At 40.4% G+C, this 27,072-nt stretch overlaps 2 protein-coding genes across 2 annotated transcripts in view; one reads left to right on the forward strand and one right to left on the reverse strand.

Annotated features, from left to right (window-relative positions):
* ngfrb (nerve growth factor receptor b) overlaps window positions 1-4,815 on the forward strand; it is a 30,079-nt gene extending 25,264 nt beyond the window's left edge. Inside the window, exon 6 of the mRNA XM_070991471.1 lies at window positions 645-4,815. Coding sequence (XP_070847572.1) covers window positions 645-988 — 344 coding nt within the window. The 3' untranslated portion in view covers window positions 989-4,815. The remainder of the gene's footprint in view (window positions 1-644) is intronic.
* Window positions 4,816-21,726: 16,911 nt separating this feature from the next.
* LOC139350028 (IgGFc-binding protein-like) overlaps window positions 21,727-27,072 on the reverse strand; it is a 31,152-nt gene continuing 25,806 nt past the window's right edge. The window contains exons 39-51 of the mRNA XM_070991117.1: window positions 26,773-26,930; window positions 26,215-26,615; window positions 25,897-26,093; window positions 25,058-25,453; window positions 24,668-24,951; window positions 24,308-24,585; window positions 24,035-24,154; window positions 23,527-23,711; window positions 23,255-23,415; window positions 22,718-22,969; window positions 22,399-22,558; window positions 22,198-22,300; window positions 21,727-22,100 (exon numbers count right to left, since the gene is read on the reverse strand). Coding sequence (XP_070847218.1) covers window positions 22,006-22,100; window positions 22,198-22,300; window positions 22,399-22,558; window positions 22,718-22,969; window positions 23,255-23,415; window positions 23,527-23,711; window positions 24,035-24,154; window positions 24,308-24,585; window positions 24,668-24,951; window positions 25,058-25,453; window positions 25,897-26,093; window positions 26,215-26,615; window positions 26,773-26,930 — 2,790 coding nt within the window. The 3' untranslated portion in view covers window positions 21,727-22,005. The remainder of the gene's footprint in view (window positions 22,101-22,197; window positions 22,301-22,398; window positions 22,559-22,717; window positions 22,970-23,254; window positions 23,416-23,526; window positions 23,712-24,034; window positions 24,155-24,307; window positions 24,586-24,667; window positions 24,952-25,057; window positions 25,454-25,896; window positions 26,094-26,214; window positions 26,616-26,772; window positions 26,931-27,072) is intronic.

A 27,072-nucleotide genomic window follows, 5' to 3' on the forward strand; every position in this document is an offset into this window, starting at 1 on the left:
CAAATCAGCAAACAAGGATTACAACACTGACAGAGCGAGTGTTTTTTCTTGGCAGCACATGCTCCTGGCAGTTTCCAGGCCTGCCCTGACAAACCAGTTTGAGAGACTTCAGGACTTTTAAAATCACATGCTTGGCCAGATAATGGCAAAGGAAGAGCGCATAGTGGTGCAAGCGGTAGAAAACAGTATTTGGCAGTTGTCTCTCGAGGTCTGAACAGTCTTACAGTGGTAATAAGTAGGTGGGATGTGTGGAGGCATTTCATCAGCGTGGCCAAAGGCACATCTTTTCATTGGTATTGTCTGTAATGGAAGTTGTCTGCTAGAGAGGCTGTCATTGCTCATCCAGTTATTTACTCCAGACGTCCATTGTTACTGCTACAGGAAATATATACTCCATCACTTCCTCTTTCCAAGTAATTGCAGCCAATTGAAACGCTCATGAACAGGAGGAAGGTAATATTCCTTTTGGAACCATGCCGGTCACTTACAAAAGACTTCAGATATGTATGAAAAGATGAATGTAATCATACTGAGATTTATGATTGAGAAATTAGTATTATATCAATACCACATCAAGCTAAATATAGTTAAAGCTATGTTATATAATCCAAATAATGACATGACCTGATTTTCTCCCTCTGCAGTCGTCACCATGGATGAAGAGCCTTGTTTGCTCCTTCCTCTCCACACCAGAGAGAAAGTAGAGAAGCTGCTGTTCAGGGGCGGCGAAGGAGATGACTGCAACCACATGGACGACAGCGACTGGTGCAACCTGGCGGGCCTCCTGGGATACGAGGAGGAGAGGATCGCGACCTTCCGGCAGGAAGAGCATCCCGTCCGCGCGCTCCTGTCTGACTGGGCGAGCAAGGACTGCGCCAGCATCGACACATTGTGCACGGCGCTGCGCAAGATCAACCGCGACGACATCGCCCAGAGTCTGGTGCTAAGCCCCAGCGCTGCAAAGCCGACAGCCACATCTGTAGTGTGAATTAAGCTTAACAGTGAGCAAAACACCTGAACCTTAACCTTCATATTCTCCAATGGCCTCCTTCATTCCACATAATTCATGCTATGAATGTTTTAAGCTATTCCCTCATGGAGCCAGCAGTCACAGTGATGATCAAATATGAATCCTGACGAATTATTTCATGTTTATTTAAAAAGGCATAAGACAGGAAGATCCCAGAAATCAGACAAAAGCTTGAATGAATATGAATATGAACATACCTAATCAAATCAGTCAAAGGAAGCCAAAAGCCTTCACTTAACCATCAGGATGTGCTTCTAAACACTCATTTTCACATTTTAAAATCCACACAATGTAAAGCCTATATGGAGGGAAATAGTGTAGAATCATTCCATTTTGAGCCGCCTGCCTTTCCACACATCCAGCTTACCGTCTTGACTTTAACCCTGAAGCAGCAATGGCCTTCGAACCCAATTTATCGTGGATACTTGGCTCTTTCATTCAGATACAACTACAACTTACTCTTCATTCTTAGCCGGTGTGTCCTTTTCTCACAGCGTTCATAAGCCAGTGTTGTATCTCCAAATGTCACTTTACATGTCTGTGCTACCAAAGAGGAGAAACTGTCTCCAGACTGTACCTGAAAAGTGACATTACTGACATGCCACGTTAGATTTTTTGAATTTAAGTTGTCAAATGGCTTATGTCTGTTACTGCTACCCGATGACACCTGCATACCAGCGTATCTGGATCTTTGAGAAATATGACAACCTGAGGAAGGATGTGTGGACACATTTCAAATGAGACCGTTCTCCTTCAGCAAAAACAAAAGCTACGTCCAGCTATTTACTCTTATTTTAAATACTTGTATTAGATTTGAGACATTGAGCTGCAGCACATGTGGACTTTATCTCAACTTCGGCTTCGTCTTCTGCAGGCTAGTGCTATAAGAACTGCTGGCTGGACTCTGTGGGGAAGGTCATTGACCGGGGTAACATGAGACACCATTCTATGTGCTCAGGCCTATCTGCATAACACAGGAGATCCCACACAGGCTGCTTCATACTGACCCAGAAAAGGGAAAGATGTCGAACTCAAGTCACCTAGTAAAAAGGATGTATACTGTACGTGCAAAGGCAGACACCAAATAAAGTTATACACATACTGTGCATACACACACACATAGGCCTACAGTATGTAACCATGCATGCATGTACTATACAAACAAACACACACACACAAAGAGATCACATATACATTTACACTCTCATTCACTGTAGGAAACACAGACAGCTTCAGATCCTGCCATATACTGTGTGGAACACTCTCATGAGGGGACCATATGTTGTTTAATCTCTAGTAGCCAATATAAAGTAAATTTGAAATCCATATAATTTGCAATGTGTGCGCTATAGATGGTGAAATAACAGTAAACAGCATGCAGAAACTAGCAATCCATTGTCAGAAAGTGCAGAATTTCCAAGAAAAAACAAACAAAATAATCAGGATTCAGAACAAAAATCCAGGGTTTATCTTTTTGGTTTTGTTTCTCAGGGTAACTTGAATGATTGTGTTACATTCAATATTACACTTACTGTTGCAGCCTGTAGAATTAACTGAACAATCTGTAGTTGTTCAAGAGGAGACACTGTGTTTATCCAAAGCGGTGATTCTTGCGACTGACAATCCGTCAAACAGGTGAATAAGAGAGGGAAACGGGCCAGAGGAAAAAAGAAAAGGGGTGTCTAGTTTCCTCATTGTTTGCAACAATGACCTCTGGATAAAAGGCAAGTCAGTGGAGACATAAGTCAAAGGATGTGGGATGAATTCAGACCAAGAGAAAGCGGAAAAGTTTTGGATTACTTTAAATGTAAAAGGTGAAACCCAGGAATCTGCATTTGCATAAATCAGCTTGTTTAAGTGCAATCGTTTGTGCTGTGTTGCACCCATTTGGTTTGAATTTGAGCAAAGCATATTCAAATATTTTATTATGTTGACATTATTAGGCTGCCAACTGAGGACCCCAGCACATGTTTGTTTTCTTTCTTTTTGCTCATGGGAAAATATTTGAAGGAGCAAATAGTTTACGATGCTAAACTTACTTATATCACCAACTTCATCTGTCACTCGGGCCTAGATTGTACATTGTTACTAACCACTAGCACACTGAGCTTCATGCTGTAGTGTTACTTTAAATGAAGGTATTCTCACTCTACTCCAAGAGTTGTATTTTAATTCCCAAATAACAACTGTAAATGGTATTATATTTCTCTTCTTGTCCTAGATTGTAGCACTTAAATGTGTAATTATGTGTCTGTTTTGCATCACAAGTGCCTGGGAACTATTTCAGGTGTCCGCTGATGTTGTACATTTGTTTTTAACTGTTTTTGTAAGTATATCTCCATTAGTCGTTTTTTTTTTAAACTTGTAAATAATTTGTCTTTTTCTAGTTTGTTTTAGTTAAAGCCTCGAAGGCGCTAATGTACAATATCTATATGAATGGGACATTGTTACTACTATATATGAATGCTGTCCAAGTTTAAAAGTGTAAGAAGAGCAAAGGGAAGGGAGGTGCCTTTGTCAGGTGCCTGGTGCAATTAGCAAATTAATCAGCATCACGTGTATTAATGTAGTGCATCATTAAGTCAGGACAGGAATAGGCAACACAAAATGTAAAATACCTTTCAGACTTATCAGAAATTGCTCTAACTGTCCAATTAGATAAGCACCACCTGCCACCAAACTCAGAAATACAGCATTACACACTATGATTTGAGTGCCCTGTATAAGTCAGTCTCTTTGCATTAATTGCATGGAAATATCTGATTTCTCTCTTTTTTGCTGAGATTACATGACAAAAATCAATACCACTCTCATATCTGTCTGCCAAATATACAGCTATAGCCAGTAGCCAGTTAGCTTAGAATAAAGAGTGGAAAATAAAAGAAGAAAAGCAGCATAAATAATGTGGTGCTGGTAGGAGCCTTGGTACCTGTATATTTATCAGGCAGATATAGGAGTGGTACTTATCTCTGATCTCTCTGCAACAAAGCAAATAAGCACATTTACCAAGATGTCAAACTATTGGTTTAAATACACAGTGTATAACCATAATTTTTTTCCGCTGACACTTGAACCTGTTGCATGCTGAGTAATAAGTTTAAAGAGAAATTCGAGTTCCCATGTGTCCTGAATGTCTGACAAAAATCACACCAGCAGGATTTGAAGTTTGTGAGATCTGCTGTTGTGACATAGACAGACAAATTGAAATGTTAAAATTGTTTTCTATACGACTGTTCTGGTAAATAAGTTTTTTACTTATTGGCTACTTGGTTAGAGGACACTTGACACACTGTAGGGCCCCATCTCCACTTTGGTTTGTGACACTTATTAATGACCTTCCCTGAAAGCCCTTACACTATCTTCAAAGTTTGTCCTCCTGTCAGAAACTATGACTGAATTTGGAGGCTTTTTCCTTTAATAGTGTTCATTTAGTTTCGCAGATATGAGAGATTCAATTGACAAAGTGACCAAACCTTGAATTGCATGTACAGTAAACCCAGCTGAAGGTGAGAATGTCTTGACATTGTACCTGAGTAACAGTGGGGAGGGGTGGGGTGGGGGACTAGAAAACTCTTTGTAGGATAAGTTTATTTAAAAAAATAAAAAAAAAAAAGCCCCAATATGACAACACTGACAGTGCACCCGGACTGAAATGTACAGATCTGAAAAATACAGAATGTTTCTTGTATACTAATACATATACTGTACTATACTTAATGTGAATTTGCTAAATTCTTATGTCAGACAAGCAGTAAAACCAATAATAAAGTTCAAGTCCATTCATCCTCTGTATTTCTCCAACAGCGCACACACTTGCTTCCACAGGAACGTATGGTCAATCTCAAGACACACACGCACACTCTGTCCTATTGAGGACCCTCAGGACATAATGCATTCCCTTAACCATCACAACTAAGCCTAACCTAATCCTAATTCTAAAATAACCCTTGAAACCAAGTCTTAACCTTCAAACAGCCCTTTGAAGTTGTGCGGACCAGACCTCACCTCACAAAAAATGTCCTCCAACAGGAAATAAATGCCATTGTAAAATAGAAATGGACTTTCTATAAAATTTCTATAATGCAAAATGACCTCCAATAAATCTCTTATGAAAATAAGGATAATGAAATAACGTTTCCCATAACAATATGCTTGACGATGTATTGGTTCATGTGTGTTATACAAGTTATTCATTGGATTATTTATGTCATATTTATTTATTTAATATTGCACACTTTGGGGCTTCATACATATGCATGTTCCAACACAATCACAGTGGACATTGGTCCTGAAACAGTCCTGAATTATTACATATTTTGCCCGCAGGATGGGGCAGGCCTGTGCATTTTCCTCAAGGGCCACTAAAGTCCTTCTGACATGTAATCCCTGCCAAATGAGACACGCTGATTACCCACTGACAGCTTCAACCAATGCAGCACAAGGAGGGATTGAACAGAAAAGGGGGCTGAAAAGAGGGCAAACTCGGGTGATCTAGTTCCTCTTTTGCTTCATCAAACTGACTGCATGAATTATGGCATTGCGTGTGGTCAGTGGAGCAACAGCAACACAATACTACAGTAATAGATTCCAACAGCCTGTCAACACAATTAGACTTACTCTGATGAGTGACATGGCAAGGTAATGGTGCGTGAAATGACACATGTTCACACACTGGTTCCCACTGGTTTCATATTTTTATGTCACTGTGGGATTAACTCAGTCGTAGGGTTACAAGAGTGAAAATGTTGTGATGGATTAGTTGATGTTTTTGTCCTGGAAAATTTCTAATGGATGTCCACAGATATAAGAATTCAGAAATTTACATTACGGCAGCATAAAGAGGAAACAGCTTAAAAGCCACTTAAAATAAGAAATATAACAAAAAATTAAGTTAAGACCTTGACATTACAATAGAAGTATTTGCTGCATATACTGCATACTGCATTGAGGTAACGTGTCTATAAATGTCACTCTGCAGACTGCATTGAGGTGAAGTTGAGTTTAATAGTAATCTTGTGTATAATTATATAGTTTTAATGTGTAATATTAAATACAAAGTACATGAAAAATACAGCAGTAATATAAATATTATACTACCCACTATACATGTAATATGAAAGTAGATTACAGCATATACCACCAAAAAACTGTACTTCTGCCAATAAGGATACACTCAAACTTTTCAAAATGACTCCGTAATGAGGAAGACAGACTTCCTGCTAAGACCCAGTCCAATTAAACTTGATGTAAATTATCATTAATGTTAAACATGCGTACACGCTCACTCCAGACTGACCTGTTTCTGCTTATTCAGATCGGAAATGGCATCGACATGTTCTGACCTGGTCCTAGTTCCCAAGATCAGTTTCTAAGTGAACCACAGTTCAAATAGAAAACACATTCCCCCGCTAACTGCTGCTAACCTCCAGTGAGTCGTTAGCGAGGAATGTTTGATGTGTGAAGGGAACCATGTGTGCAGGACTGACATGCGGTGTGAAAGAGGATAGGCCATGTTGAGTTTGGGGGACCAGTTGAGATTTGGCTTCATGTTGAACAGAGCGGTCTTCACAGAGTGACCCCAGCCATCAACTCTGGAGTCACTTCTAATCACTGTTTTTGCATTAATATTAAATTCACATCATTGTGAACACTTAATGAAAACCTACAGAGGTACTGCTCAAGTGATTGATTCCTAATGTGATTCATTAAAAAAAAAAAAAAAAAGACGGATCTGAAAGCTACCGTGCTGCAAGGTGGCATTTGATGTTAAAAACATTAGTTCAATGTCGCCCTTTATTCTGTTGTGATCGTGGAAAGAAGGAATGAGAAAAGCAACGTGAAAGACAGAAATTTCTTTTGCAAAATAAAACAATGCAGAACATTCTACCAATGCCTTGAAAAGCACAGTATGCTAAATCCAGAGTTAGGTTGATCAAAGCAAATAAGTTTGTTTCTCAGTTCACTTTACAAAAAGGAAAAGACACTCACAGAAAGAAGATAATATAGAACATATGAAACAAAATAAATGATCATGTTTTATTGCTTATCTGCAGAAACCAGTTTATAAGAAATAAAAAAAAAAAAAAGGAAAATTTTGGCAATTATGCCATTCAAGTATAGGAATGGGGAAAACGTAGATGTTTGTCTAAGATCCCTCCTTGCTGGTTAATTTACCTCATGTTATGGTCAGTTTATAAGAATTAAAAAGAAAGCAAGACTCCCTCACTGCAAAATTCCAGTTTTGAGACAAAACCAAGAATAAAATATACAAATCTATCTTTCATGCAATAGTTTTCAGTTTTGGGAAATGCATTTATTTGCTTTCTCAAAAAAATAAGATTGATATCACTTTGCTGTCTGTATGGTAAATATGAAACTACACCCAGCAGCTGGTTAGCTTAGCTTAGCACGAAGACTGGAAACAGGGGGAAACAGTTAGCAAAGGTAACAAAATCTGCCTACCTGTTAAGGTGTGTGGCCATCGAAAAAACAGGAACTGAAACAAAGGACTTGCAGGAGGGTGAGACAGGTGAGGTCAAAACCAAAAACAAGAAAGCAGTTCCAGGGAAACGCGACAATTAACTAATAAACAGGGAAACTAGGGACAAGACTAGAGATCACAGGAAACCTCAGGGAACAAGGAAAGCCACCCATTAGGGATGATGGGACAAAGACAAAGGGAAGCACACTCAAATTGACAGGGGAGGGGACTAATCAGACACAGGTGAATACAATCATACAATACAATAATCACAAGGGTGGGAAAACACAGGAAGTAAACTACGTCACAAGAGGGAAGGCTACAAAATAAAACAGGAAATAAAAAATTAAAAAATTCATACCTGCATTTCTAAATCTCCCTATTTAGCACATTGTTGTATGTCTTATTCCTTAATCCCAGCAAACAACTTGACTGTCTCCAATCTTTGTGCTAAGCTAAGATAACCTTTAACAGACTGGACTTTGTTGTGTCAGAATTTAACCCTCACCCAGTGTTTCGCCACTTTTTTGTTTTTATAAGCAGTAGGTTTTGTTGTATTGTGTTGAGCCTCAAACTAGTGAAGCCTGAAATACGAGAAATATCCTCTAACCTCCATGCCTTTTGTGTCTCATACCATGCAAGTCAGCACAGTGTTCTTTTAAAAAGGGCAATCATTGAGGTAACTGAGGTCAAAAGTCAGAGGCATCTTCATCTTTATGACCAAGAGAGGAGCATCCCTCTGAGGATTTCAGCTGACGCTCATGATGATCTATGACTGACTGTAGTAAGACAACAGATCATTCCAAATGATGGCACACGTGTTCCCTTTAGTCACAGAGGACTTTTAACAGGAGATCAAACAGATGGTGCAACCTTTGAAAGTAGCAAAATGGTGTTCCAGAGTGGCACATAGGGAAGCGGTGACTGATCTTCTCAAAAGGCAAAGGTCAGCATCTTTCTTTCTTTCTTTCTTTCTTTCTTTCTTTCTTTCTTTCTTTCTTTCTTTCTTTCTTGCAAGAGATCAGAAAGCTTTAGTTACTTTACAGTGTTACTTGATTCTACAAACTTATGATGATCTAATAGAATGTGATGCATTGCTGTTTGTTAAAGTACACACACACACACACACACACACACACACACACACACACACACACACACACATATATATATATATATATATATATATATATATATATATATATATATATATATATATAAAGTTAAGATGAGTTCTACCTTAAACAGCTACAGCAGTAAAATGCAATGCACACATTAAAGCAGCAATTATATTAATCCAAACAAAGTACTGTAATATAAAAACACTGACAGGAACTTTCTTTTTTTTTACTTACTTTTACTTTGAATACTTTAAGTACATATTGCTGATAATTGCATGCTGGTACTGAAGTAAGGTTTGGAATGAAGGAGTATTTTCACAGTGTAGTATTTGTACTTTTCCTTAAGATATGTGATGTGTTTCAATTAACTAAAACATTAATGCAAACTCAGTTTTCACGTTATCTTTTTGTCCACACTTAATTCAGTCAGTCCACTTTTGTTTTCCCTTCAATCATAAACAAAGGCAATGATTCTGTCTGAATGGATTGTGTTATTGGTCTTATGGGTACAGTAACTGTATTTCATGTTTGATTAAGCCAAACACAAATATTTTGCATTCAATCTATCCTGAATGATATGCTGCGTGACACAGGGAGATCCTGCTCGGTGTTTTCTGCTGTGTTTACACATGGCTACTCAGAGGGGACCACGTAACCCATCGTGCTTACAAGCTGTCCATCTATCAAAATGAAGTGATGTGGTTTCCCACTCTGCTCTATTATTCCACTCCTCTTCCTCCTCTCCCACCTGCCTCTGTGTGCTGGAACAGAGAGTGAGGCTCTGCCAGCAATGCACACAATTAAGTGAAGAGTGATGAAATTATATCTCTGGCCAGGGCAAATGGTGGGATGAAGGGGATGGAGAGGCAAAGTGGGATGGGGAAAGTCCATTCTGCCTCTCTCTGGGGGCAAGGGAAATTCTATTAGGCCTATAATAGAGCCATTTTTCACCTCCTTCCACATCAGTCTGTTATACAATTCCTCCTCCTCTCCTTTCCTCTCTCCTACTTAAAGATGGTGCAGCATGATTGAGAGTCTCTCTCTAATTCCTCCCTGCAAAAGTCTTGTCTTTTCTCCATCTGTCTCGCTTCTTTTGTTACAACTGCCATGTGATGTAAATAAGACAGAACCGGCCTTGCAGTGGCCTCAAACTGATCGCAAAAGTGGTAAAAAGTACATTCCAATCCAGTTAACTACTTGTCTGCGGCCTAAAAGCAGGTGATTAAAGCTTAATGACGGGAATGTGCCATGGAGAGTCTTTTATTGTCCACAATTGTTCCATTTTCAGCGATGATGAAGCTTTAATGTGTTTAGTAGGAAGCGACAAAATAAGGAACATTGACACAATTCACACAGCGTCTTTCGGTAGCTTGTTAACTGGTGAGGCATTCCAGGCTGTGGCTTTGCGGTGAACGGGAAAGCATTTATTTGTTTGTCAGAGGGTGGCTCAGGGGGAAATGCCATTAAATCATTACTGATTTAATTGCATTTGATGTAAAACCTCACGTTCCCTGTTTCTATTTATGTATCGCGTCTGTTTACCAGGTGTCTGGCACATGCACATCAGCTGTGCAATCAGAAAGTATTCAGCCGCCACGCAGAGCAGGCTCAGTTTACACATTGCTTCTTGTCGTGTTTACAAGAATTCATAAGAATCTCACCCTGTTTTGAAAGTGGAAATCCATCCATCCCTCACTGTAACAACAACAGTCAGGCAGAGCACACGCGCAAAACGTTAACCTGCTTCATCGCACATTCATGTAAATATTTCGTATGTGCTTCCTCCCTTTGATTCTTTTCTTTGCCCGACCTGACAAGCGAGACACCTTAACTGACAGAGCCCCTATGTCACAACAGAAAAAAGGTCTACAGCACAGTAACAATTGCACCAAGACAACCAAGATACCTCCAAAGCCTGATCTGCACCTAGAGGTACAAAGACACTGCGTGGATGACACTGATACCCTGAGCCAGCTGTACATTTCAAACGGCTGTCAAAGAAGACTGCCTTTGAAACCTTGTAACCACTTAACATGAAATGTTTTATATTTTAACACTGTTTATGTTCCAGGGATGTCATTAGAAATCATATTACATCATGGAGGGGTAATAGAGGTACTCTAGACATGAAGCATATCCATAAGATCTCAAAAGGAAAATACAAAAAGCATCTTTTAGCTTCAGGAGCTACTACAGCCTATACATCCTTTATTGCACTTGATCTGGTCTGGCCAGTCGCTTATGTGGCTACCTAATGTATGCAAACTATAGGTTGATGTTGCTCATTTGCAGACATTATACATTCTTCCATCTGTTGCCTTGCCAGGTATCTGGATTTGGCCCACAGTGGACCTGTGGTTCTGGCTCATAGTTAAACTAGCTTTAAGTCTGGGACAACTCTGCGGTGAAGAAGGGGACGAGGCAATCATAGCATTGCAAGAACAGTTTTATTTCTCTTCCGTGGCAGCAAACACAACACATGGCCTTAACTTAAATTATTGGCTGACTACAGTAACTGCAGGTGCAGGTTACTCACAAAGGAACTGTTCTGTGAAGGGACAGGCTTGGCCAGTAACACAGATAAATATTTCAGTGTTTCTATCATAAAGGTTAAACAAGGACCTCACACACATTTTTTGCTGCCTGTGGTTTCGTTCCACTGGATCTTAATGAGGGTGCCTAATGATGATGTCTTTAAAGCAACTGACTGAAGAAAATCTTGGGGAACTCAATGTGCCATTATAATTGTGGTCACGGTGGCCACCTATCATCAGAAGATACATTTGTCTCGCATTATTGATGATATATAGTCATTCTGACTTCATGCAAGTTTCTGCAAAGTCGTTTTAATGGCTCACTAAAGTAAATGGAAATAAATTGCTGCCTGCAAGTTTTGCCAAGAAAAGTCATGCAAATAACTCCCCGCTAAACCATAATGTGTTGTTTTTACACTTTTAGACGAGAAATGAGATTCCACATGTTCATTAGTGAGCTTTAGAGGTGCTGACAGGCGGCTTTTACCCTTAAATCAGCCTCTCAGGCTGAGCTAAGTTAATTGACTGCTGGTGGTGGATTCATATTTACTGTGCAAGCATGAGAGTGGTATCAGTATTCTCTGCTAATTCTTAGCAAGAAAGCAAATTTCTGCGTTATTTCTTTGACTGTATCACCACACATTTATATGTTCTTAGTCCTCTTGGTAATCCAGTCTCGGCCAAAACTCAGTCTCGGTCAAGTCAAGTCAGATTTCCTCCCTCGGCTCACCCACCAACATTAAGATTAACATAGCCACCCACACAAAACATGCTAACCAACAGAGACGTGTTATTTGTGAGACGTCCACTCTGCTAACTGGACTGTGTTTTCTGCACAGAGCACACAGGAAACTGGAACTCTGCCCCCGTATTCAGCCTCATGAAATGTGATTAGTCTTCAGAATAGCCAAGGACAAGCACTGATGTTCTGCATCTCATGTAATATACAGGCTTGAGTTTCATCCCAGCGACTCGTCTCCGTGGTGAATGCAGGTATAGAGTGATGATCATGATGTCACATTGATATGGCCTCTAAATAAAGGAGTGATGTAATGTTGCACTGTTAATGTGGAAGAGGACACGGGAGCAGATTATTGTACTGCAGAAGATAATACAGCTTGCTAGTATGTCATGGACCTTTCCCACATCTATCTAGACATCCAAGAAAGAGAAAGAGCCCGTGGGTTCTGGTACTTCAACCCTGTGTTTTTTTTATGTTATATAGACACTGATACCATGTCAAACAAGAGTTTTTCTAATAGCGTCCTGTGAATAAAGAAAGCATTGTGCTAGAGACGCAAATTCTCTTATGGAAGGTTAAAAACAACTCTCCTGGCCTGTTGCTTATGTGCTAATGATGCAAGAATGAAAAAAGTTTTTAACCAACTGAGGACCATGCAATCATTCAGTGAAACAAAATTACCAATAGGATGTGAAAATACTCAAAAATGTGATGGTTACAATGACCTAAATATGACCTAAGATGGTGAAGAATCTCAGAGATGTACATTTCAAGGTTCTTTCCATGTATTCTTCTGGTATGTTCACGGTCTGTGATGACAGACAGAGGCCCAATCGGTCAACATCAGTTTTAGAGCTTACCTGAGGCAGAATGTGTTGCAGCTTGTCTGTTTGTGATGTATGCAAACTGCATTAGGAATCCTGTGAATTGAGAGTGGCAGGCCTGCCGTTAAGTGTTTCTAAGAAAATGTAAGTCCAACCCAAAGCTCCTCAGTGACGTTTGATAAGCTTGGTTAGGCACATACACATAGAGACAAACGCACACCTTGCTGTGTGAAAGGTTGAGAGACAGCTGATTTGTCACACAAAAATACAGGGAACAAATGTCTTTGAACGCCCTGTGTATCCCAAGGGATCTTGGGATAGCCACTGTTTAAAAGGCTTTTCTCTCAGTTTAATTCAGGAAGGCTCGGATTGCTGATGGCTCAGTACCTTTCAGCCAATAGCAGAGCTTTGCAGCTAATGCTGCTGGGGCCCATCTGTAGCACCTGTGGAGAACTGGAAAAACACAGCTGAGAATAGAACTGCAGAAATTAGATTTGGGACAAAGTTAGGAAATGTTAAGCTCTCTCTCTGTTGTTCAAATGTCTTCTGAAATCTTCTGAACTTCTTGTGCATTTAGATTTAACAGCCTTTTCTTTAGCAGCTATCTGTGGCAGACGAGTTTTTCAGAAGTCATAGTTGATCTTGGCCAGCTCTGACCAGACAGGAATTTGGGCAGAGAAACAGCTGCACAAGCATAAAAAGCAAGAGGTTTAAATTTTCCTTTGTTCCAAGTGCAGTCATAATGTGTTAATTTGCTGTTGACTGCACTGCTTAGCAGCACTTTATCATTCCAATGGTTTGGTTCTTTTAACGAACATCCTTTTTGCCGTTACTGTTCAACGCCCCATGTCCTCTTGTATGTTGTAAGTATTCCGTAAATCAGCTTTAAGGGATAACAAAAATCTGAACTAAACCTGGATCCTGAACAGCAAACATAGCAGACTTACTCTGCCCTGATACGGGTTCATATATTGTCTGAGTAAATCATCTTTTATTCTGTTTTTCTCCCACATTTCCCATTATTCTCTTTACCCTCCCCTTCTCCACGGATTAAGACAAAGATTTTATAGACCCAGACTGTATGACTGTATGTCTGTCCATCAAACATAACTGAAGTTGTCATTGGATTATGAAAAATCTCCAGGGAGAGATGCTTCTTATTTGTCTCTTCTGGCTTTTACAAATTGGTCTGATTGGCTGAGATGGGCGAGGTTTTGTCTGTATATTTTCCACAATATTTACACACCTCAAAGAAAAGACTCCTTTTCTTACACGATGCTGGTACACAATCCCACATCACCATCATGTCCATATTTTATGCACCCATGTGAAGAGATGAAAGTGACAAAACCATCAAGAGGCACTTGTTTACCCTCAGGGCATTCCTCTTCTTCAGTTTGGGATGTGACCTCTTGGGCTGAGTTTAACCAAGAGGGTCATTGTGTCTGTCTGGCACACAAAACAACAGATAGTCTGGCATTCAGCCCTGCTCTTCTCAAACCCGTTCTCCTCATCCCATTCCAGATTTGTACAGAGGCAGCGCTGAGTGTCAGGTTCACCTACAGTATCAGCTGTCAGGGACTGGAGTCAGATCAAAGTGGGATAGTGAAAAGACTGAGATCCACACCCCAACTCCTAACCATACAAAGAGGCTAAGGAGCAAACCCCCCTCCCCCGGGAGTTGTAATGGGAGCGGCTGATTACCCCTGTGTATCACAGCCATTCCGGCCAACCTGGGAGCAACAGGGGAGGATAGCATGCACCCAAGGAGGAGGCCTTGCATGGTATGGACCAAAGACAGACAACCCCTAACTTGGCAGTAGTGGGAATATCCTTACCCCAATGAGCTGTTCAGACTACATATATGACTGTCAATAATGACAAATGCTTTCTGAATTTCTGCATACACAACTGCTGTGTATTAATTGCAGCACACAACAGTCCTACCTTCAACCCATCCCTGTCTGTGTCATTCTGGTGTTATCCTGTCTGCTGCATCATGAGGAACTGTCCTCTTCCCCCTCAGAAAACAAGAGAAAATTCAGTTAGGACCGATCCGCTGCCCAATTTATCTCAAATCCTCAGCGATGCAGATCTAATTTCAGCCTCTTAGTACCACCAACAGGAAGAAGAAGCCAGTCGATAAACAGCCCATGGTCACTGTTGGAGGGAGTGAAGTCGTGATGGTGGTGGTGGGGTGGAGCAGGGCGGAGGTAAGAGAATATGGTGGCACAGAGGAAAATGAAAACAGGAGGGTTGTCTCTATCTTTTGTTCAGTCCATCACTCACTGCCTCAACCTCTGGCCTTCTAATTCCTGAGATAAACTTAATTAGAGTATGTAGGCAAATTAGCTAAAAGCAGTTCAAGTAAATTGAAAATACAGAGAAAAGTGCATGTAATCTGGTCTGGCCACGTGACCTGAAAACTGGGAATGAGATATCAGTTTTTTTCAATGCACATGTACATTTGTTCATTCGTGTTTATGCAAAATACTAATCATTTTTACATTGTGGTTTTAAACAAACAGGATTTAACATGTTCTTTGTGAGCTTTAGAGATGCAGGTAGGCAGAATTTGTTACCCCTGATGGAGCTTTTTCTTCCTGTTTCCAGTCTTCATGTGAAGCTAAGCTAACTAGCTGCATAGCACTAGCTACATATTTACCATACAGTCACTGATCTTCTCATTGTGTTTTTCCAAAAATGTCAATTTGCAGTTCTCAGTGAAAGTCCCATCAACATTTTGTGATCAGATTCCAGCAGCCAGGGGTAAGGCTGCTCAGCTGAGGCCTGAATCTTAAATGTGATCAGAACGCACTACCTGAAGTTGCACCATGAAGCATGGACTGGAAAAAATGAAACAGGTGAGAGCAGCCAGGGGGCTTCTTGATGGACGAGATGCCCATTTTATATACCACATTCTGCCATTTGGCAGCAACATTTCTGAAGAGGACAGAAACAAAAAAGCAAAACGCCAAGAAGCTTATTAAGCGACTAAAGGAAGCAGGGTGACAGCAGAACCAGATGGCAAGAGGAAGCCCTCTGGTAAACCTCTGATCTAATATTTCAAATGGAAGGCTGATGGAAACAGCATGTCACAGACAACATAATTCACAATTATGGCATCTTTATCATAATGGATTTTTCTGGAATTAATTGATGAATAAGAATGACCACATACGAATAACGTAATAGCTATTTTAGCCATAGCTGGGAAGAGGGGCTGATAAGATATGATTAGATTTTTTTGGTTTTATTTCAGTTTTAATGGGACATAATAGTGTTACAAGAAAGAGACACACACATAAGACTATAGGTGCACCAGATACACAATATTAAAAAGCATGAATTTCACTCTTGTGAGAAGTAATTTTCAGGACAGTAAATATGTCACAGTAAATCCATGAAGAGCACAGCATGAACGAAATTCACGGTACATATATTTGACTTTACAAAGTGCTGATTTTTCACACAGGGTTTGCTGAGTCAATTTCATGACTTCTAGGATTGCAGCTACAGTCCCCCGACCGTCCCGCCTTCTCAGGAGTATAAAATTCACCAGGGAAATCTAATTACTCTGGACGGAAATAGTAGATGGCCGGATATGTCTACATCAATAAAGGTCCTATCAAAACAAAAGACCTTGTGAACAATAAGAAAAACAATCTACGCGAAGGAAAATGTTTCTAGTAAAGGATTTCTGTTCAGGCAACAAAGAACTGACAGGTGCTTTCCCAGCTCATCTCCACCATGATTACCTGTCTCCTGCTCTTCAGTAATTTTCAGAGACACAACTACAAGAAAACAAAACCATAATGAGTACATTTAGTCAAAATGACACAGAGTAATAAAAGTACTTTGTAAGCATTCTGGAAACTGCCAGATATATTAAAAACAGTAAAAGCTCACTGTTAGCAGCTAATGATTGATAACATAGCAAGACTGCAATGACATAAATTCCCAACCATCTTGCATAAATTGACTTAAGTTCAGATATAATTATGCTGCAGTACATTGTGGTCAGTCGTGCTGACATGAGGGGGATAGGAGAGGTCAAATGTCAGATGGGACCGTTCCTGACCCCTCCAGCACGCCACACAGGGGAATTTATGAGCGAATCCAATTTAGCCCGCTAAGCACTCAGCATCTTGTGAAAGTCAACAAGCCGTCACTCATATTTCCCTCTCTTCCCCATCCACCGCCTTCTCCTTCTCTCTCAACATCTTCCCCTTTATTCTCTCTCTCTCACTAACCTCCCTGCTGAGGCCACACAAACTCCCTCATTGCGAAACAGGCCTGCTTCTCAAAACAGTCCAGGTCTGAAGCGGAGGCACAAGTGTTCGAGGCGGCTCAGAGTTGGAAACTGATGCAGAAGAGGACATTTAAACCAAAACAAAGCTTGAAAAGAGCATCAGCTTTTAACATTGAATGAACTTTATTGATGACTGTTGAGATACATCAACACAAAGATTTAAATTACAGCATATTTATGTGTTTAGATATATATAAGTTTTCACCAGCTTGTTCTCTTTTCTTCTGGTCATCTGATCTCAAGGCAGTCATAGGAGCTCTCTACATCAAGGAGAGCACGGCAAAGTGATTGTACGACAGCAGATTACAAGGGAAAGATATGTATGACTCGCCACATATGGATGTTGTTAAGTCTGACATGTGTGGGTGGGTTCAAAAAGGTGGTACAAAATCTGTGAAACTACGGGAACTGCATTTAGTTAATTTGATTACATATGGCATAGATGAGTTAAAGAAAAGGACAGAATAAATGTGACTGAAAAGACCATTTGAGAGCGATGCACATGCATGTCAGGAGGATACATCATACCCTCTGTATTTTGAGGGTAGAGGAATATTAAATAAGGGTTAGCCCCTGTTTACCAATCTTTACAGCAGTGTTGGACAAGCTGGTTTTAGAGATGGCAATGTTTGTGTAGTTGGTCCTGACTGAAATATCTCAGTAACAATTGAGATAGAATGACATTAGTGGTCCCCTGACTTTTCATCTAGTGCCACCATGAGGACAAACTTTCAATTAAATAAAAAATCTTATAATCTACTCAGCCGTTAATTTTCGTTCATGGTTCCCTGAGAATAGATCTTAGTGACTTCCTTTGACGCCACCATGAAGCTGACCTTTCTGATTTTGAGCCACACGCCTCTAAAAACTATTAGATTAAGTGTCATGTAATCTGGTACACAAATTCAGGTTTCCTGAATAACTTTGGCAGTTCCTTAACTTTTCATTTTCATTTCATTATCTGCTAAACATCAGCATGTTAACATTGTCGCCGAGGGTATGTTAGCATTCTGACATTAGCATTAAGCTCAAAGCTGACTGAGTACAGCCTCGCAGAGTGGCTAGCATAGCAATGTTTTGCACGTTAATGACAGTAAATCTAAAATGAAACTATATTACAGTTGACTGTCTTGACAAGTGTTTTCAGTAGTCGACAAGTCCACAAGTCATCTAGCTGGCGAATCTGGTTGCACTGATATACTTTTTGGAACTCATTTGAACACATCGCCTTGGCCCAGCTCAGGCCTTTCTCTGCAAAATTTTACTTGTTCTTCTTGCATTACTTTCCAAACTGTTTGTACAACTTTTAACTAAGGACAATTTAGTTAAAATGAGGCTTGTTTCCTTTAACTTAATTTTCCTTTGGTTCCTAGCAGATTGCTAGAAAGTACTTTCTAGCAATCTGCAAAGCAACTGATTTTCATACTAAAACTGCTTTGTCATCCTAGGTGGGTGAGGCACGTGGTTTCCTGCAAAGACTGGACATGACATCAGATTTGCTGCGAGGTTGTCCCTCAACAAAGGATGTCTGCTAAATAATGACTTGCAGATATCAGTTCCATTGTGAGCTGTATATTATTTCTTGTGCATGAGTCTCTGTTTTTGTCCCTCATTCATGTTCACACATTGACTCAGAAAGCCTGCAAATGCCACATAAGCCGCAGGATTAACCTCCCAATGGTACACCGTCAGAAGAGCTAAGCCATTACATGAGAGACACAGTGTGATCAAACAATGATTTCTGTATTAAGAGGGTGTTGGTCCACTAGCGCCATCATGAACACGTTGATATATTTGGGGATAGAAGATGCTAACCATGAAAACTGCTTAATTAGATTATACATGCACACACACATTCTTATGTATGAAATATGATCTGTTAAGTCATCTGCACATAACTCAGCTGAATTGTCAGGAGTGGAGTGTAAAATCTGTGTATTGGGCCATATGGCCTTGGACATATTGCCCACCAATGACAAATTACATGTTGTGGGTGTGTGGTAAGTGTTGTTATGTCTACTGTAGGTCTCATCCTATACTGTTGAGGACATGTTGACTGACAATGATGAATTTTACTCCCAAAGAGGAGAGACAGGAGATATCTGCTCTGTCAGGCTACAACTCAAAGGTGGTTCAGCACAAAAGAGAAATCTGACCTCTTGTGTCACTGGCAGCTTCTTTCAAGTCAAATGAGAACCACCCTGCATTAATGCTTTGGACTGTGGTCATGGTTGTATTTACATCCTGGACAGAACACACTGGGACAGCATAGTGGAATTTCTCTTAAAAAAAAAAAAAAAAAAAAAAAAAAGCTGTATAAAGTCCAGATAAAAACATCAATCAGCCTCAGGTAATCTACAGGCCAGACTATATTTTTAATTGAGAATATATACAATAGGATTAATATTTTACATATAAATCACTTAATTTATAATGTCAATCTTTGTTCTAATTTATTATTACTAATGAAATATTTGATATTAATAAAAATCATTTCAAATGCCCAGAGGATACAGCTGATATAATTACACTGAATACAAAAAGGTGACCAGCATATATAAGTTTGAGTAAAACATGTATTTGATGTTATGCTGCCCTCTAATGTTGTAAAGAAAAACTACCACAACTTTAGACAGAGGTTGAAAAAAAAAAAAAAAAAAAAAAAAGCTCCCTGTGTTTCCCTGTATTTTATTTCCCAAATTGGGATCAATTAAGAAGCAGTCTAAAGTCTTAAGTCTATTATTTATTATTATGTATATAATTGATGGGCTGACTTACTGCACATGGCGTTCAGTCTCTAAGGTTAGATTTTAACATTAGCAGATTGACAGGCATCGTCACATGCCTAAATAGCCCTGCACAGAAGATCTTGGACCTCATTTCGCAGCGCACAAACATCAAACACACAGTCAATATCATTAGTACATCTTGCAATTGCATTTGAGATGCTGCTTTGTCTGCCACAATTGGGGCTTTCAAGCTGTTTGCTGCTGCTGCTGAATTTATTCTAAAAAATCATGGAAAGCCGTGCTAGCTGACATGATGAAGTTTCTGAACGCTTGGTGGATTTTTGGAATGTGGTGGATGATAGAGGCTTTGAAATTTGACAGTCTGGCATATCTCGAGGAAATGTGTTCAATTCATCGCACAAAACATGATGTAGATACAGTTGTGTTCAAAACAATAGCAGTGTGTTTAAAAATATAATAGCTTATAATAGCTTTTATTTCCATACACGTAAATGCATTGGGAACACTGCACATTCTATTCCAAATCAAAACATGAAGAAAGATTGATCAAATTTGCTATTACCTTACAGAAAGTGAAGAAAAGGGATTAAGGTCCGGGGATTGAGCTGGCCACTCAATAAATTAATCTTGTTTGTCTGGAACCAAGATGCTGCTTGCTTACTGGTGTGTTAGGGGTCGTTTTCTTGTTGAAACAGCCATTTCAAAGGCATCTCCTCTTCAGCATAAGGCAACCTCTTCAAGTATTTTGATGTATTCAAACTGATCCATGCCCCCTGGTATGCGATAAATAGGCCATAGTATGAGAAACAACCCCCATATCATGATGCTTGCACCACCATGCTTCACTGTTTTCACAGTGTACTGTGGCTTGAATTCAGTGTCTGGCAGTCGTCTGACAAACTGTCTGTGGCCCCTAGACCCAAATTGCTTTCATCAGTCCACAAAATCTTGCACCATTTCTCTTTAAGCCGGTCAATGTATTGCCCATAGCTTGGCTTCATATAGGCGTCTTCTAATTGTTACAGTACTCACAGGTAACTTTAGACCTTCTTTGATCATCCTGGAGCTGATCGATGACTGAATCTTTGCCATTTTGGCTATTCTATGATCCATTCAAAAGGTAGTTTTCTGTTTTCTTCCACACCTTTCTGGTTTTGGTTGCCATTTTAAAGCATTTGAGATCATTTTAGCTGAGCAGCTGACCATTTTCTGCGCTTCTTTATATGTTTTCCCATCTCCAATCAACTTTTTAATCAAAGTACTCTGTTCTTCTGAACAATGTCTGGAACGACCCATTTTACTCCAATTTTCAGAGAGAAATGCACTATGAACACCCTGTACAACATTTGCTGCCTTTGTCCTTAAATAAGTCCACCTCTTTGACACCTGTTTTTTCAGAATGAATGACCTCACTAATTGAATTCCACACTGCTATTATTTTGAACACACCCCTTTTAATTAATGACTCAATTACACAGAATCAGCAACATGCATGTCATGACTGTTGAGTATGTTTGTTTTCTATTACTCTACTACACCTACTATTAGATTATTTGCCATGTAGAAATATAATTTCTACCAAAAACAGTGATTGATCTGGTTAGTGATGTTGGACTGCTATTATTTTGAACACAACAACAAATCTCCTCTCTGCAAATCATGCCCAGTGCTCCAGAGAAAAAGGTTCATCCTTATCTACTGTAATATGTGGCAAGGACAAATGAGATCCATACTCCATACATACAAATACTTTATTTATGCTTTTAACCTTCATTATGCATGATTATTTCTTTTTTTTTTTTGAGAGAGAGAGACTGAGATTTAATGATAAGAAGCACCACAAATAAATTAAGGATACAAAACATCATACACAGAGAATACAACAAAGGGCAAGTGAGTTCAACTTCGGTATTCTGCTCATTGCTGCCCCCCACCAGAAATACAAAACACAAGGAGACATGGATGAGGCATGTCAAATAGAAATACAACCCAAATGTAAATGTACAGTATGCTCAGTGATTTCCTGAGATTCATATTTCACCCATGAATTACTTCATTAATCATTTTAATCATCATTGTTAACGCTTATTGCAAATGAAAAACTTAAAATAACTGATCATTCTTAAATGAGTTCATCATGATTAAGCTACTGCTGACTGATTGATATGCTGTAGTGTAAAATGTATATGTTCATCATCTTCTTTGATCTCTTTAAGTCAGAGTTTTGACAGTCAGCAAACTGACAAGCATGATCACCAGTGAAACAGTCAACTGGCCTGAAGCATTTTTCATTTTCGTCATCGTGCCTGCAAGAGAAGAACCAACATTTATGCAAAGCGCATCAATCAAACTGCTTGTCATCGACAAGAGTACAAACGTTGTGAAAAGTTAAGCGAGCTTTACCTGTGTTATCCTGCCTCAGGACGAGTGGTCCTACTGAGATGTCTGCAGTGGCATGGTAGGATACGTCCCTCTTCAATCGCCTGAAGTGACCTGGGTAGCAATGCTGCAGGAAAACAATGTTAAAGGCTTCTGCTGATGCACCTGTAGATAATCTATCGAATCTTTCTACAAACACACGCACACAAATTCAGTAGTACTTACAGCTGAGCAGTTGTTATTGCTCAGAAGACACAGGTGAACCTGGCAGTGAATGTAGACGGATGAAAAGTTGGTAAAGGTGAACATCCTGAATGAGAATCGGGCCACAGTGGAGATGCCGTTCTGAACCAGATCAACTGTATTATCTGATGGATTAGGACACCTGGAAGACAATGAAAATTGTAGAAGATACAGTGTTATCAGGTGGGCAATAAAGTGAATTAACAGGCTTATATTGTAAAAGAGAGGATGGGTTTTTCAGACAATCAAGAACATAAAATGAGCATGCGAAGGCAAAGTGAAGTTGAAATATCTCCTTTACTGTGCAGTAATGAGATCCCAGCGGACAGGGTAGTTGGCGATATTGACCGGTGTGGCCCAACAAGAGTCCAGAACGGTAGAAATCTGCCGTTCATCAACTCCTTCTGTCCGGACCTCCAGATAAAACCTCTGGTCAATTTCCATTTCTATGTTACTGTCGGTGGTCAGGGGGAAGCGGAAGCCAGCGTCCTGGTAGGGGATCATCCTCATATGATACAGCCCAAGGCCAGATGGAAGCTTCTTCCTTACAATGCTATCAAAAAACAACACACAATGTGAATACACTTGAGGTGGAACAATTCCCTGCCAGGTTCCTGGTAACTTCCAAGCTGAGGATACTCGTTAATTAAAACTTAAGGGTTGTGCAGTGAATCCAGTTACGTAAGATATGCTGGACAAAGTCTTAGGGGGCATCTTTGACACATTCACATTTCACCTACAGAACAGGGACACACTCCCACTCCTGGCTTTGTTTTAGTATTGTTGGTTTAGATGGTAGGTGTATAATACAACATTTAAAAGGAGATGTTATGGTCACCTCTCTACAGGGTTGATGCCCACAGCCATGGACAGGGCCTGGGCCAGAGGGTATTCACAGCAGAAACGCAGATGAAGGTTCTTCTGGCGGCTGATTAGACCGTTATGGGGGTCCACATCACCCTGGATGGTGTTCTCATAGATGAAGTGGGTTCCGTTGCTCTTAAAATGGAAATAACAAAATCGTTGATTATAGTTGAAATATTTCTTACAGAGTACCTTTCTATCCAAAATGTTGTTCAGAGTGTGTCAATAGTCTGTCAGTGGACTCACCCTGAGAACTGTCCCACACAGGTGGTCGTCATTGTCAAACTGGAACACCAGTCGCCCATCCTGGAGAGTCCCTTGGCAGGAGTCCTCCTGGAGGTGGAGGGAACTAGAGTGGAAGCCAGCTTCAAAGAGCTGGCAGCGCGACAGGGACATGATGCCTGAACTACTGACACAAGTGATGGACGAATCTATGAAAGAAAGAAATAATTAAAAAAATAGTGTCTGTAGTTTTTCTATAGCTTATCTAATAATTAAAGCTGAAGATGGAATTTTAAGCTCTGTGATTGGATATTCTTTGCATAAATATACCTTGGAACTCATAGTTGAGTTTTACCTTTTAAAAATTTTAGGCACCTTGGATCAAAGAACCAGATATTTTCAATGGCTGTTGTTAATCTTTTGTACTAATGATTTAACTGGGTGAGTTTTATGCTGTTCCAAGTCGTGGAAGTGCTTCAACTGTGAGTAATGGCGTCGCATCGTTAAGTGTTTTAAGAGGAGCTGCCCTCACCATAGCTCTCATTGTTGGGGCGATGGTGGTGCTCATCACAGAAGCAGCCATAAACACCGTCTTTCTCGCCACACCACTCATACTCTGTGCAGTTCAGTTGTTCACAGGGGTCTGACTCAGCTATGGAAACAAAGTGGAGTGATGACACCGACACAAAACAAGTAACAGTCAGTATATTTTCCCACAAGTAGGACAAATGACAAGCCTGATTAAACTAAGGATTTATTTTCTCCTTTATTATCTTGGCTCTCCATAAGCCCAGTGCAAACATACCACATTGCAAAGCTGAGCGCCACTCAGGGATGTTCAACCCTAGAACAGAGCAGGTTTCCTCATAGGCTGAGACAGCAGAGCACAGCATGCCGTTAGCTGGAGTGTAGAGGCAGAGATCGTAGACACAGGAAGTGAAAAAAGGCTCGGGGTCAGAGTACAGGTGACAGGCACTGAACGGGCCGCTAGTGTTGCTGATGACACTGCAGAGCTCAGAGTATTCTTCTTTAAAGACACAGTTGCTCAATCCATCACCACTCTTATCATCTGTGGATCCACATCTGAAAAGGACACATGCTGTCATTACTGTCTGCTGCAATAACGTCCATAGAATCATCCATACTGCTTTTCATCTCAGCTCACCCTGGCTGGCTTGTGGGTGCCTTCCAGCTGTGTCCAAAGTGATTGTCATTTTGCGCCAATGTGCCATTGGGCAGCACTTTGTCATCTGCAGGGTCACTGTTGAAGTTTCCACACATTCCGGTGACTCTGCTGTCACGGTTTTGACCGACTCTGACCAGTAAAGTACTCTGGCCATCAAACTGGACTATCAGGTCAATGGCGTTGACAACAATGTATCTTCCTTGCCTTTCTACCTGAGCTAATGTTCCCACGGTGGTGGGAAGAGACACCTCGTTTGCATTCACCTGAAGGTTAGAGACAGACGGACAGGAAGTGAGGGCAATTGTTTTTCAATGTTTTCACCTGACAGATGTAGAAAGTTGTTCATCTTGAAAATAGTTAACAGTTTACCGTTACTCTTCTGTTGGGTCCAATTCTGATGTTTGCACTCTCTGGTTGATTTGAGAGGTATATGTCCACTGCTGAGACAAAGGACACACGGTTGTTGCCACGGTGATTGTTGGTGGCTGCCACCTGAAAGTGGGTTTCGTTGGTTCTGTGGTTCACACTCTCAGTAATGATGTAAGAGCATGTTCCCTGGAAATGAGCCACTGCCCCATCCAAAGTGATGTAGTGTGGGTCCCCCCACACAGTGCAGGTTGACATTGTATCGAAACAGCCCAGCTGGCCGTTTCTGATAGTGCACACTTGTGCAGGACTGCAAGGTGCAGCAGAACAGCGCAGATCATTGGGAGCGTGGCACTCACATCGCTGGGAACAACCTTCTGTCCAGAATGACTCACCAGCCTGCAGCATAGGAGAAAAAGAGATGCATAAAATATTTTAAAATCAAGCTTCTGCTACACTAATAAATGAAAAGGCTGCTGAGGGAAAAGGGGAGTGGGATAATTAAATGTTGCCCGTCACACATTTATAGTCATGTGATACACCACATATTTATGTAAAATTCTCCTGTGATGCATCACAAACTACAGCAGTCAGCTTAGTTATTTTTAACACAAGCACATAAGTGATGGACTATGGCTTGCCTATGTCAAAACAATAAGGCACTAAATATAGTGCAATTTTAACATTTTGCCTGACTTTGGCACTGGTTTTAATCTAAATATGCTTGGTCCAGATTTACAGATCAGATGACACAATGGATGAGATAATGTGTGCATAATGTGTAGTGTTGTTTTGGTATAGTTACACAAATCTGGTGTTTTGTTCATTTATAGGTTTCTTACATTATAGTAGGAGCCATCATACAGGCAGCCACAGCTTTCCACAGGGACACAGCTTGCCCCACTCCTGGCAAAGCCTTCATCACAGAAACATCCCTCCGCGCAAACCTGCTCACAGGTGGCATCAATGCTGCTGGCACAGGTGTGGCCACAGTCTGTACCACACAGCTCATAATGGCTGTTGGCTGGACAGTCAAGTTCTTCATAGTTGAGAGAAGAAATTATGTCAATGAGAGACTTTCTTTTTTCAAAACACCTCTTTGATCATTTCTTTGAATTAACTGAGCTGTGGATAAACAGCACATTGACAGGTTGACTTACTGCAGGTGGTGTTCTGTCTCCATGGGTAGATTTGAACATTAGCAGACTGACAGGCACTGACATATGCCTGAATGTCTCTGCACAGAAGATCTTGGCCATTATTTCCGGACACACAAACATCAAACACGCAGTCATTGAAATATGGCGTTGGGTCCACCTCCTCATGGCAGAAGCTCAAGGGGCCGTCGGCTGCCTGAATCACCTCACACTGAGCTCTGGCAGGTAGATCATTGGTACATTGTGGGCAGGAGGAACCACAGCCATCACTGCAGGTGTAATTGCCTGGCACCTTCCAAGCTGTCCCAAACTCATGTGGAGCAGTGACCACCATTCCAAATGGGGTGATGAGATCATCATTTGGATTTCCATTGAAGTTTCCACAAAGCCCACATGTTTGTCCACTATTGATGGTAATAATTAGAGAAAAGAGAGAGAGAGAGAGAGAGAGAGAGAGAGAGAGAGAGAGAGAGAGAGAGAGAGAGAGAGAGAGAGAGATAAAGATATATATCTACAAAGCCAGGCTAATGAGGGCTGATTAGGTTTTAAGTTTACATAAACCTGTAATTTGAAGGCACGGAGATAGACACTGTACTCCATCCATCATAGGTGACACTCAGACCAAAGTCAGTACTGACAAATGTGCGAGATCCAGTTGCATAGATGGACACTTGACCTCCATTCAAGAGAACTGGTAAATTTTTTGTTATTCCATTTACCTATACCATTGGAAAAACAAAATTGGAAGAACAAGACAGTGTTATTAATTGATACCAATATTGGTAATAGCTTAGCATATTAGCGCACAGTAATATCATAAAGACAAGTTTTAGTTGTTTTTTTTTCAACATTTCTTTTATA

This window comes from Chaetodon trifascialis, chromosome 21 (genome assembly GCF_039877785.1).
Source record: "Chaetodon trifascialis isolate fChaTrf1 chromosome 21, fChaTrf1.hap1, whole genome shotgun sequence".
NCBI lineage: Eukaryota > Metazoa > Chordata > Actinopteri > Chaetodontiformes > Chaetodontidae > Chaetodon > Chaetodon trifascialis.